Source organism: Mesoplodon bidens (assembly GCF_964165515.1).
Source record: "Mesoplodon bidens genome assembly, chromosome: 1".
NCBI classification, from domain to species: domain Eukaryota; kingdom Metazoa; phylum Chordata; class Mammalia; order Artiodactyla; family Ziphiidae; genus Mesoplodon; species Mesoplodon bidens.
This window is the reverse complement of record NC_138176.1, coordinates 110,117,949-110,131,727: the sequence shown is the minus strand read 5'-3', so window position 1 is coordinate 110,131,727 and position 13,779 is coordinate 110,117,949. Positions and strand designations below refer to the sequence as shown.

The window sequence follows — 13,779 nt, the reverse complement described above, 5'->3', positions numbered from 1 at the left end:
GCCCGGGTCGCCGCGGGGCCGTGGTGTACGTGCAGAGCGCGCAGAGCGAGTGGCGCCCGCACGCCCTGCGCTGCTCCCCGGGCCGAGCCGGGCCGCCTGGGACGCTGAGGCGGCGGCGGCCGAGGCGGCGGGTCTCGCGCGCCGGGCCCGCGTGCCCGAGCGGAGGTCGCCGTCCGCCGCGCAGGCCGCGCTCCCTCAGCCCGCGGCGGCGATGAGGCGCTGAGGCGGCGGCCGGCGCCGCGCGGCGGGACCGGAGGACGAGGAAGCGGCCCGGCCGAGGGCGCGGGGCGCCGGCCTCCCGAGGCGAGGGGCGGCGGGTGCATGGCGCAGTGACGGCCCTTGCCGCCCCGCCCGCTCCCCGGCCCCAGGCGAGGCCGTCCGGCCGCCACTCCTCCTGCTCGGCCGCCGCCTCTACCGCTACCGCCGCCGCCGCCGCCGCCATGGCCAATGACAGCGGCGGGCCCGGCGGGCCGAGCCCGAGCGAGCGAGACCGGCAGTACTGCGAGCTGTGCGGGAAGATGGAGAACCTGCTGCGCTGCAGCCGCTGCCGCAGCTCCTTCTACTGCAGCAAGGAGCATCAGCGCCAGGACTGGAAGAAGCACAAGCTCGTGTGCCAGGGAGGCGAGGGCGCCCTCGTCCCTGGAGCGGGCCAGCCCCAGCATCCCGGCCCCGCGCCGCCGCCCAGGGCCGCCGGGGCCGGGGCCAGGGAGGCCAGGAAGGCGGCGCCGCGCCGGGACAGAGCCGCCGCCGTCGCCGAGGCCGCGGGCCCGCGGGCCGCCGGAGACGCGGCGATGGCGAAGGCGAAGGCCAAGCCGGCGGCCGACCCCGCGGTGGCCGCGTCCCCGCCTCGCGCGGCGCCCGGCGGCCAGGGCCCGGCGGCGGCGGCCGCCGCCGAGGCGGAGCCCGCGAAGGAGGAGCCGCTGGCCCGCTCGTCGCTGTACCAGGAGAAGGCGAACCTGTACCCGCCGAGCAGCGCGCCGGGCGAGGCGCTGAGCCACGGCGGCGGCCTGCGGCCCAACGGGCAGACGAAGCCGCTGCCGGCGCTGAAGCTGGCGCTGGAGTACATCGTGCCCTGCATGAACAAGCACGGCATCTGCGTGGTGGACGACTTCCTGGGCAAGGAGACGGGGCAGCAGATCGGCGACGAGGTGCGCGCCCTGCACGACACCGGCAAGTTCACGGACGGGCAGCTGGTCAGCCAGAAGAGCGACTCGTCCAAGGACATCCGAGGCGATAAGATCACCTGGATCGAGGGCAAGGAGCCCGGCTGCGAAACCATCGGGCTGCTTATGAGCAGCATGGACGACCTGATCCGCCACTGTAACGGGAAGCTGGGCAACTACAAGATCAATGGCCGGACGAAAGTAAGTGTGTGCCGGGAGTGGGCGCGGGGCGAGGGAACGCAGTGTCTGTGTGCAAAAGGGATTTCCTTCTTGTGCAGCACCCGGTGGAGCAAACGGATAGCATCCACCTCCTGCCGGCTCACACACTTCTGCGTCTGATTGCGCGGGCTTCTGGCTAAACTCAGGCTCTTCCTTGAACTTTGCAGTTTTCTCTTTTCCCTTGCACAGTGAGTCGGGTCAAACCTCGCTGGAGCTCTAGGCGCCCGACGGGGATTATTAGAGTGCTACCCGAAGCAAGTGCTGGTTCTGCATCAGCCTTGTGTTTGCAGCGGCTCTTAAATTCCCCGTGGGCTTTGAACCACTCATAAGCTTCCGACTTCCACAGTCGAATGTTGTGTTCAGTGAGGAGGAACCTGTCAGCTGACCACAGAAAGGTACATGTAAAATAAGCATTTAGGCCGAAGGCTCCTTACTTTCAGGAAGAGCCTGGCTGTTCCCCTCCCCCTCTTACAGCTCTCATCCCTCTCCCTCGTCCCTGCTGTTTTGAAACCCACTGCTAAATGGGGGAAGAAGTATTTCCGTTTTCAGACCGCGCAGTATAGGTAGGTTACATTTTTAGCATAGGTTTCCTTTATTTGCTTTTGTTAGTATAATCCCGCTGTTGAAAAAGAACTGTTTTGTAGCTTCCTGGAAAAAAAACAAAAACCCCATGGAATTGGCTCACTCTTAAGTCTCGGTTTGGTGAAATCTTTGTTTTCTCTTGACTATTGTAGTTGTTCCCCAGCAGATTCTTCCGTTCCTACCTAGTCGGATCGCTCTTCCCTCCTCAGTATGGTAGATGATAGACTCTCCTTCTCTGTACTCTCTTGTGGTTCTTTTCCATTTCACTCCCCAGATCTTAATCTTTTCTTTGTATCCAGCTCCACTCCAGGCCACCCTCCTCCACCATCAGTCTCTGTCTGAATTTGTGAGTTTGAGGAGATTGTTGAGGAGATCATCACACGTGGGTGTTTGTACACAGACACTGACTGTTCCCAGTAGTTCTTTTGTGTGTGTCAGACCATCTGTTTTGACAGTCATTATGTGTGACTCTCAGCCTGCCCAAAAGGCTAGGCGTACGCAATGAAGAACGTTCTAAACGGGAAAATTTGGTGGGAAAAGACAATGTAAAGTCTCATTTTCGCATTGCTGCTTCGTTGCTGGATGAAGGCACGTGTCTTAATATCATATGGTCGCCAAAAAAAAAAAAAAAAAAAAAAGGTGAACACTTGCTTATCACTAAGCTGAAAGGAAAAAAGAGCCTGATTAAATGCCAGCTTCGGTCTTTAATGCAATTCTCATTTATGTACGTATATATATTTTTAATTTGTTATAGATCAAATCTGAATATAGCCATAAACCCTAGAGGAAGGAAAGCTTGAAAAAGCTTGAAGGCATATTAACGTAACTGTACAAAACTGACCGAAGTGTGTATGTAGTTGGGGCACAAGCTTCAGGCGAAGTCACGAAGAAGATAACGTCCTGAATCTTCCTTGCTCTGCTTTCCTTAGTTAAGTTAGCTTTCCAAGTTAAGCTAAATCCTCTTCTCTCCTATCTTCCTGTTTTTAACTGCCCTTCTCAGGGAAGGGACAGCAGTCAGCCTAGCTCTTACAAAAGGGCCTCCTAATGGGGAGGCTGTTAGAGAATAGCCACTTCTTTCCTCAGGAGTGCCAGCGGTTGAAGGGCCGATGAGGCTTTAGATCACCTGACTACACAGATCATGTGAAGGAAGGATGGGTTTTAAACTCTTTAGATTTTGATCTTATGCTTACATTAATTTTAGGGACACAGTTTCAGGATCTGTGAGTGGTTTTAGGGAATCCCTTTCATTGTACTTCTTGGTTGAGAGAGGTTTTGGGAATCTTGTTTGATTGTGTAGTTTAAGCATTCTTAAAAGAAACTAAAGCTGCTTGCTTTGGGGGAATGGAAAGGCAGTCCGATTACCAGCCACCATGTACTGAGCAGCCTCAGTGCGCTAGGCACCAGGTTCGGCTCAATACAGACGTGGTCACAGTAATTTTAATCCTATGAAATCGGTAGCATTATTCTTACTGTACATCTGAGGATATTTTAGCTCCGACTTGGCTAAGGCCTACCACTTAGGATAACCTAGCTGTGATTCAAACTTAGGGTCATTCAGACATCAAGCCCTGTGCTTTTTCTACTACACTGGATATGAGTAGGATATTAAATGAGAAGATGTAGATTACTTAGCACACTATTGGAACTCAAATTTGATATACATATTTTGTTGACCGTGAGAGCATTAGCCTTGTATGTGAATAATTGTAGTTTATCTTTGGACTGTAGAAACTTCTTTTATTACAGTGTTTGTTTCAGATAGTGACTGAAAAGCCAGTTAAATTTATCTGCCTGGATCATGCTTATACTCCTAAGAGAGGCAGAATATGGGTCCTATATGTGATTGCAGAGAGGGTCTTCAGTTAAGGGTTTTATTATCCTTTACGACATTATAGTGATTTTAAAAGGTATTTGCCTCAACTGTGTGGTCTTTTTCTCACATAGATTTTCACAGCAACTCTAAAATATTTAGGTCGTTGGTGTATTATCCCTGTTTACAGATGAGGAAAGTGAGCCTCGGGAAAGGTCACTTGTTGGAAATCCTGTTGCATACCAGGACTTAAATTCAGGTTTTCTGACCGAGATTTGATGTTCTTCATTTACACTGTCTGTTCTGTATGGTCTTTGTGCATGTCACGGCCTGGTAATCAGATGATGTATAATTTATAATTGGCTGTGGCTCATTCAGTGTATTCTTGGATTTCTCCCAAATTTCTGCTTCCAGCACGCTTATCTGGCCACTGTTTGTCCAGCTACTTTAAAAGAGGAACTACAAAAGAAAGATGAAGAAATACAGGAAAAAAACAGGAACATGATCGTGGCCACTGAGCTCCAGTTTCCACTTTCTCTGATCCTTTTTTGGGATTTTCCCCCTTTTTGCCCTTAAACTGCCCTTTGATCCTTTATCCTTTCTCACACCCTTTCTTCCATCAAGAAGACTTGCAGTGATGTCCAAGAGGAAGGAGTCACGGCCTGCTGATTTGTGAGGAGTAGCTTTATGTGGGCTGTAAGAAATCATAGGCGCCTTTACTTGGGGTAGAGGAAGAAGAATGCAGAGGAGTGCAGATCCTGGGAAAATGTGCAACTATTCAGTTGGAGTTTCTTTTTTTTAAATTTATTTGTTTTATTTATTTATTTTTGGCTGCATTGGGTCTTCGTTGCTGCGCGCGGGCGGGCGGGGGCTACTCTTCGTTGCGGTGTGCGGGCTTCTCACTGCGGTGGCTTCTCTTGTTGCAGAGCACAGGCTCTAGGCGTGCGGGCTTCAGTAGTTGTGGCACGTGGGCTCAGTAGTTGTGGCTCGCGCGCTCTAGAGCGCAGGCTCAGTAGTTGTGGCGCACGGGCTTGGTTGCTCTGGCATGTGGATCTTCCCGGACCAGGGCTCGAACCCGTGTCCCCTGCATTAGCAGGCGGATTCTTAACCACCGCGCCACCAGGGAAGCACTCAGTTGGAGTTTCTTAACCACTCTGAAGGAAGACGTTTGCCTGTTACAATAAAACTACTAGAATCATACATGTTTTTGAAATTTTGTCTAAAACTTACTCTGTTCAATTAAAATGTACATAAAGAGAAGGAGTGACAAAATAAGACCAATAAGCAGCAGATTCTATTCCTGAGATTTTCCCCAGTCCCGCAGTTAATTGGGCAGCTCTAGCTGATTATGGCTTTTAGAGCAAAGGGTAGGATAAGGAAAGACCTGATCCTTTATTATCACTACCATAGAGATGTGGTGTCAGTCCTCTTAGATGTTACAAACAAAACCGAACAAAACTGCCTTCTCAATCTACTTCTGCCACTTTCTCTATACTCTTGGCTCCCAGGATGTACTAATTGAAGCAGCTTGTTTAATGTTTTAATAGCTACGTCAGAGTTCAAGATCAAAGTCAATTATTCTGTATTCAGAAAGGCTGAAAATATTACAACTTCCATAGTAGCAGTTTTGCATAGTGCTTTACTGTTTTAAAAGAGAAGCAAGTGGACTGAAAGAGTGGTCTTAATAGGCTGTGAGAACCAAGTTCAACTTCGTAGGAACACATTCTGTACAGTGAATTAGTGTACGTGTAGTTTACACATATGGTAACTTCTTTAATTCTAAAGGAATTTTAGTTTAAATTAACAGGTTGTTGGTTTTTCAAAAATGTTTATAGCTCTTCCCTTATCTACTGCCTAATAAGCCACAAAAATTTCCTGCAAAACCTTAGTCACACAGGAGGAGAGCATCTGAACGTAGAAGGATAGTGGACTTTGTGCTGCTCCGAAACCTGGCTTGGATTCTGGATGTGCCACTGTTTCTGTGTCCTTGAGCCAGTTGCTTAAGCTTTCTGAGCCTCAGTTATTCCATTTGGAAAATGGTGTTAAATGATGCCTGCCTTTTCTGTCTCTCGGGCTTGCTGTGAGGAATGTATATAATCTTGCATGTAAAGGCACTTTTTTAATTGTAAAGCACTATGCAGAAGTGTCCTTAACTTACCCTTCTCATTTAGAAAATTTTCTACTTTTCTGATTTCTTTCTTTAAAAGAGTTCTGTGCTTTTCCTGTCTTTTCCTCTTTAATAAGCTAAAGGAAAAAAGACTTTAGAATGATCACCCATTTTTGACTTCACACACACACACACACACACACACACACATACATACACACATACATACACACATACATACATGCATACATACATACATACATACATTTTTTTTTAAACAGAGGAAATAAGTCCCAGAGAGGTTAAGTGCCTTGTTCAAGGTCAGAGAGCTGGTTAGTGATTTACTTCATTCTTGTATCTGCACCTTAATGCTGCATCTCGTGTAAAAATCACGTGTTCCCACTTAACTAATTTTGGTGTCTTTTATGCCATTTTTGAGGCTACGCTTGAACATTTATGACTTCCTTTTCTTTTCCCTTTTACTCCTGTTACTCTACAATTTGGCTTATCTGACATTCTAGTTTAAATTTTCCTCCTTTTGATAATTCCTCCCTAATCTCCCTAGATGTTCTTTATTTACCTCCTTTTTTCCTCTGTTGTTGAAGCCATTTTCCCTGAAGCAGGCCCACTCTCTGTTATTTCCTTAGTTGGAACTGTCTTTCTGCTCTGTGTTTCTGATTTAAATGTTTATTCTCTGTTTTCCTTTCCCCACTTTCCCCCTATCAGGCATGAAGTCTGTCTTTGTTCATCTTCTAGCATGTTCTCTGAAGCCTGTGCCTTCTCAGTATGCCTTTGGATTGATGTTATCAGCTTAGTTGTTTTTATTTAGTTTTTCTCTTTAGGCTTTTAAAGCAACACCAGATATTTCAGTCTCCCTTTCGTTTGCACACATTCTTGATCAGTGTTTCATAGATGCATTTTAGTGCTGCATTTGCATTTTACCTCCTTTTCCACTATGCCCTTGTTTCTGCACCTGAAACGTTGTTTGTGACCACAGGATGGCATTCAGATGATTATTTGAACCATATTCATGGCTTGTCTTTGCCTCTTTCTGTTCCAGCTAAAAACTTTCTATTCTAAAGAACAAAACAAAGAAACAACCACAAAAACTGACAGATGATTAACCGAAGTCTTCCCTTAAAATGGTTTATTTCACACCTGTATTTCTTAGCCCAGACTCTGAATTGTTCTGCCATCTTTATTGGAATGTTTTGTGTTTCATTATCACATTTTCCCAGAACCAAGCCACAATTTTATTTCTGAAGAGCTTGGATAGTATCTGTACCCTCTGTCTGTTTGCTCGCTGAAATCACCGGGAAGTTTTCTTAGGTTTGGATTTCTCGTTTTCTTTATTCAGTACCCCAAACCCCGTTTCTTCACCAAAGCAAAATGCACGCACTCTTGGCTTCTCCTTACCGTGTTCTCTGAGTCTTGTTTTGATAGTCTTTTCATTCGTTCGTTGATTCAACAAATGACATGAAGTGAGTACTTTGCATGCACAGGTACTGTCCTAGGAGCTAGGAATACCTGAACAACGAGAACAAAAATGCCCCCATTCTCATGGAGCTTAAATTTCACTTGAGGCAGGTGAGGGGCGGGGAGAGACAGTTAATAAAGAGATGTATGAGTAAGTGCGTGACACATTAGGTGGTAAGTATTAAGACAAAAAAATAAACAAGGTAAGGACAGAGTGACCAGGGGGTTTTCTTTTATACAGGATTGATAAAGTAATACGATATTTACGTAGAGGCTTGAATGAAGTGAGGGCCTGGGTTATAGGGGTACGTGGGAGAAGAACATTCCAAGTAGAGCTATTAAATAGCACATAGAGCTGCCCTGACGTGGGATGTGCTTGGCATGTTCAGAACATAGCAAGGAGGAGATCACTGCGTCTCTAGCGGAGCAGAGGGAAGGGAACGAGCCAGAGCATGGTAGGCGATGGGGTCGGTGAAGCGGGGGTGGGGAAGTAAGGTCAGTTCATGTAGGATTTCGCCTGTAAGCTGTGTCAGGAACTCTGGGTTGTATCCTGGGTGACACGGGAGGCCCCTGGAGAGCTTGTTCTAGGAGATCTCTGTGACTGCTGTGCGGGAGCAAGAGTGGAAGCAGGGGCACCAGGTAGGAAGTTCTTCCAGCAGCCTTGGCCCCGGGAGGTGGTGGCTCACATTAGAGCAGTAGCTGCAGACCTGTGGAGAATTAGTTGGATTCTGGATATATTTTGAAAGTAGAGTCAGTGAGATTTGCTGATGGACTAGTGGGAGAAATGCAAGAAAGGAAGGAGTTGAGAATGTCTCCAGGTTTTTGGCTTGAGCAACTGGAAGAAGATAATTATTACTTCATCTTGCTCCAACCCTCCTGCTTTTCTCCTCTGGCCCCGCTCTTTCAGTTTCCATTTATAGCAGATTGTTGACACTTATTTCGCAGCTCAATCCAGAAGAGAAAAGTTCCATGCTCTGCTTGTCCACATTCCTTCAAATTGGCTGTGCTTGCTGCTACTGCTGTTGACCTCACAGCGCCATCCTTTCTTCTCCAGAGGCTTTATGGCTTCTTTGCACAGTACGCTCTCATCAGCTCTGCCCCTGGGGCTGCCTGCGGGAATTACTGCAGGACATCTTGCTGAACTTCTGGTGCTGTCAACAAATAGGTCTGTGCTCTCTTACATGAACTGCTCACTTAAGATGGCTTGTAGATACAAATCCATGTAAAAAGAATTACAGATTCTGAAATTTAGGGAAACACTGGAGAAAATTGAATGGTTCAACATGAGAGACAAGCATAGATTTAGATTAAATTTCAAAATAAAATTAGAAGTAGAACATCTTTGTTTAAACATGCTGTTGGAAGTTAAAGCTATTGTAGAAAATTGAGAAGAGGTAGAATGACCATAAAATATCAAAAATAATTCCTGACATATAGATGTAAACAACTCTGTGATAGCTTAGTAGGAAAAGAAGGGGCAAGTTTATGATACTTTAGGGATCTGAAAGGATAGCAGAGAAATACAGCTCTCATCCCCTTGATGAGGAGCCTGACCCTGGAATTAGAAATAAAAGTACCACCTATCAGATGGGAAGTGATAGGGTTAAAATTATAATATAGTGTCCAGGCCTTTTAAGCATAGGAAACCTTGCTTTTGACTCTAGGGTAAGGGAGGGTCACAAAAGTATGGGTAAACATTAAAATACTCTATATGAAATGATTAAAAATAATTAAAACCTGAAAGGTCAAACTTGAGCTATAGAATAGAGGAACCTTATAATCTCAACTTAATTCAAACAACTTCAAGTTTCAGCCTGATTTTTGTATACATGGGAAATGTCAGATCTGGCCAGTTAATTGAAAGGGTCTAATCAGGAGTTTGAGGTATTAAAAGATTGACCACATCTGAATTTTTTCTCATTAATATTGGTACTCAACTCTCATCTGTAGATGGTAACTAGAGGTTCTGAGTCCATAGTTTTGTCAGTAATTATCCTTTATTCTATCTCTAGGTATTTTTTACCTTCTATTATGTCTTCCACTGACTTCTGTTAGCATTACTTCTCTGAAATACACCCTTGAAAGTTACTTTTTAATTAGAAAATTGCGTGATTTCCCCCCATAGACCAGGTCTTTGTGCTGCTTCAGTAGCACTGTTGACCACCCCACCTCTAAAATCTTTGATCACTCATTTACTAGCCTGGATCTGAGCCTTTCAAGTGTTGTTTTCTCAGTATATGTTTCAGAATTTTCCTTATTTTCTCAGCTTCTAACTGTAGTTTTTTCTTGAAGCTCAGTTCTTAGCTTTCTGCTCAGCACTGTGAGAAGACACATGTAGGGGGAACTTGAAGCATCTATACTTCTAGACTTTTCTTCTCAGCTTATATTAGTTATCTGTTGCTATGTAACAATGTAACAAGTTGCACCAAAACGTAGTGACTTAAAATAACACACATTTATTATTTCAGTTTCTGTAGATCAGGAACCTGGGCACAGGCTAGCGGCATCGTCTGCTTCGCTGCCTCTCACGAGGCTGCAGTCAAGGTGTCAGCCAGGGTCCGTGGTCTCCTCCAGAGGCTCAAATGGGGAAGGATCTGCTTCCAGGCTCACTCAGTGGCTATCAGCAGCGTTCAGTTTCTCATGGGTTGTTGGACTGAGGACCTCAGTTCCTTGCCATGTGGGCCTCTCCAGCACAGCAGCTTGCTTCATCCAAGTATGCAAATCAAAAAGGCAGTAAAGAATTCTCTATCAGGACTGAAGTCCCAGACTTTTGTAACTTAACCACAGATGTGACATCCCATCACCTGTGCTGTATTTTTTTGGTTAGATAAAGTCACTAGGTTCATTTCACACTCGAGGGGAAGTAATTACGCAAGGGGGTGAATACCATTTCTTAAATTGCTTCTTCCTTTATAGTGTTTGCCCCTGAAGTGATACTGGTTTTTTAAAAATTTATTTATTTTAATTTAATTTATTTTTGGCTGCGTTGTGTCTTCGTTGCTGCACGCCGGCTTTCTCTAGTTGAGGCGAGCGGGGGCTGCTCTTCGTTGCGGTGCGCTGGCTTCTTATTGTGGTGGCTTCTCTTGTTGCGGAGCATGGGCTCTAGGCGCGCAGGCTTCAGGAGTTGTGGCGTGCGGGCTCAGTAGCTGTGGCTCACGGGCTCTAGAGCGCAGGCTCAGTAGTTGTGGCTCACAGGCTTAGTTGCTCTGAGGCATGTGGGATCTTCCTGGACCAGGGCTCGAACCTGTGTCCCCTGCATTGGCGGGCGGATTCTCAACCACTGTGCCGCCAGGGAAGCCCTGAAGTGATCGTTTTAATGGTCTGTGGTTTGTCTTCTCCTTTTGCTCTGGTCTATATCTTTTTCTCCCTGGGTAATCTTATGTGCTGGAGGAAGCCCAAGTTCTTAAGCTAGCTTGCCGGTGTTCAAGCTCTTGTTTTGCTACTTAATTGCTCTCTGATTTTAGGCAAATTTCCTAACAATTAAAGTATCGCTTTCTCATCAGTATATTAGGGTTAATAATGGTACCTAATTCAATAAGGTTTGTTTAGAGATAGGTGAGGTACATGAGAAATGCCCAGCAGATTACCAGTGTTCATTTAATATTAGCTGTAACTATAATAACAGGAGGAGGAGGAGGGGAGCAGCCGTGGATTCAGCTGTCGGGCTTTTTGTTCAGGAGGCCTTGACCGTCCACTACCCTGGCATCTGGAAAGGACTGATGGACGTCTCCACTTGGATGTTCTACAAGTACTGCAAACCCAGCATGGTTAAGACTGAAGTTTCTTCCTGGAGGGGATCAGGGTTGGTGGGGCTCTCTGATGGGAGAACAGGTTTAAAACTGAACCTGTTTGCAAAACCCATTTATTTTTTCAACAACTATTTGCGGTGTCTAATACATGCCCGGATCAGTGCTAGGCACTGACAGTACCACGATGCCCAGGTCAAGGTAATTCTCTCTGCCCTTCCCAAGTTTCATTGTCTGAGGGGGAGATGACACTGAACCTGCGGTTCCATGTGTGATGGATGTTTATGAGATGTACTGGAGCCCATGGGAGCATGTTAGAGGAGACCTAGGTTGCTCTGCAAGCCAGGAAAGGTGTCCTTGAAGAAGCAGTTATTTAGACAGACTTCCGATGGGTGAGTTCATTTCAGTGGAATAAGTCCAGTGAAAGTCTTCAAGTCTGAAAAAGCATGATGTTTTAGAGGAACATTCTTTCCTTTATCAGTATGTAAATTTTACTCACTTAAAAATGATTTCCTGTGTCTTGTTCCTCATTCCCATTTACACTTTCTGTCTCTGTCCTAGATCATTAGAAAAGCCTACTTTTTTTCTTTTTGTATCTTTCCTTTCCAGTCTAGTCTATCCATTGCCTCTCGTGTTATCTTTCTAAAACACAGATCATATCATTCTGCTGCTTGAAAAATGTTTCCCCTTCAAGTCTTGGTATGCCATACAGATATTTGTTTTAAGGAATGTTTCATTTCGCATCGTGTACTTTCTGCTGTGGCCACTGGAGCCTACTTGCAGGTTCCTTGAACTGCATTCATCTTCTCTCTCTCTGCATTTCTACCTCTGCATTTCTGTGTGGAAAGGTAGTAGGGAGGTTTCCCCAGCCTACTTCTTGCTCCAGTTCTTCTAAGCAGAATTATACCTCTGTCCTGTCTGTTGCTGTGGCACTTCTTATCACTGATGGAACACTTTCGACAGTGGTGGGTTTCCTCCACAATTGTGAGCCACATTAGGATAAGACCCCTGTCTTACTCATGTTGATATACTCAGCTTCTTGCATCAGGCACTCAGTATTATATTTGGATTTTCACTGTACCACCCTAATTGAGATTTTTAATCGCTTTATACCTGGACTGTTATACAATATTATTATTTAATTCATTCTTCTCCATGTACCACCTACAACTATCTAATATAAATTTACTAACACTTACAAAAATCTTATTCAAAACTCTTCTGAGGTTTATTTAAAGGATACAATTTGATTCCCAGGCACTTAATGCTCCCCAGCTACTTAGGCCCACCCCACCTATCCACCCTTATTTGCTACCCCTCTTTGAAATACAGCCACTATTTCAGCCAGACTATTTTCTGCCTTTTTGCTTCGCTTCTCACTCCTCCCAACATGTCTGTGAGTTCTTTGACTGGTTTATGCTCCCAGGATTCAGATGTTATGCGTCCCTTAGCATCTAGCTTAAGTCCCATCCCCCGTATCTTCCTGAACTCTGAACCTCCATTGATCTCTCTTTTCTCAAAAATTTTGTATATCTTTTATTCTGAAGTATCTTCTCCAGAAAGTTATAAGAGCAGGGGAGCTGTATTATATACTCTTTGGTCTTACACAAAGCACCTTTTGTTGTTCTGGTTATTTATTATTCATATGTTAACACTTAGTGAATTGCCCTCAACCAACCTGCCACGTACCTCACCTCTGCTTCCCCTCCTTCTATCCATTTTCTAAAACTACAGTAAGACTTTTTGAAAGTCTGTGAGCATTTTCATCCTATTGTGGTCAACTCTCCTTTCTATGCTTACTATGCTATTTCCAGTCCCTATTTTCCAGATAAAAATAACCCAGGCCAACATGGCCTAAACTATTTTTAACTCCAAGTACTGGGAGAAAGGTCTGAAAGTGAAATGAAGTTTTAGCCATTGCCTTGGCCCACGGTCAGTTGGTAGGTTACTCATTGGTAGAAGCCTGCACATCCATGAATCTCGAGGGCAGAGTGCATGTATGTCTTACCTCCGTCATCCCCACCAGTGAGAATCCCCAGGGAACGTGTCATTTCAAAACAAAGCTGCATAATAGACACGATGTTGAAAGTGACCTCTTACATACTCTTCTCTGTGACCTAGGAGAGAAGCTTGTGCCTAGCAAGCTGACACAAAGCTCAGCATTTTCTATACCATGGGATTGATGTGCAAAGTTAAAATTTTTCAAGAGCAAAATTATCCTAGTTTTGATTTGGTTTTAGTATTTGGTAATTTATTCAGAATTTTAGATCACATTAAAGGAGTTGTATTTACATTTACATTTTTATCCTTAAAAAGAATTTCACTTTCCAACTTTGCTTGATTTTGGTATTTAAAATGTGTTTTCATTCTCTGAGAACAGTTTTTTAGTTGGAGGAAAGTAGCTTGAGATTTAATATTTACCACAGATAATTTATGTGCAAAGAATGGGCATAGTTTTGGGTGGTTACAGTCCAGAGTATTTGGAATCAAATTTCTTCAATGAAGAAAATTTTGGCTAAAAATCACGTATGATAATAAAATAGCACCCCTCTCCAATAGCTTACACTTTTTGTTTCAAGGTAATTCTATACACTTGTAGTTCATAACTTTGTTTTGCATCTGGACCCCTTTAGGAATCTAATTGTAGCCATGCACCTTCTCACCCTAAAAATGAAC

The 13,779-nt window shown here is 45.1% G+C and overlaps 1 protein-coding gene across 1 annotated transcript in view; it reads left to right on the top strand.

The window, feature by feature from the left end:
• Positions 1–225: 225 nt before the first annotated feature.
• EGLN1 (egl-9 family hypoxia inducible factor 1) overlaps positions 226–13,779 on the top strand; it is a 55,944-nt gene continuing 42,390 nt past the window's right edge. The window contains exon 1 of the mRNA XM_081254051.1: positions 226–1,364. Within this exon, the coding sequence (XP_081110177.1) occupies positions 441–1,364 (924 nt within the window). The 5' untranslated portion in view covers positions 226–440. The remainder of the gene's footprint in view (positions 1,365–13,779) is intronic.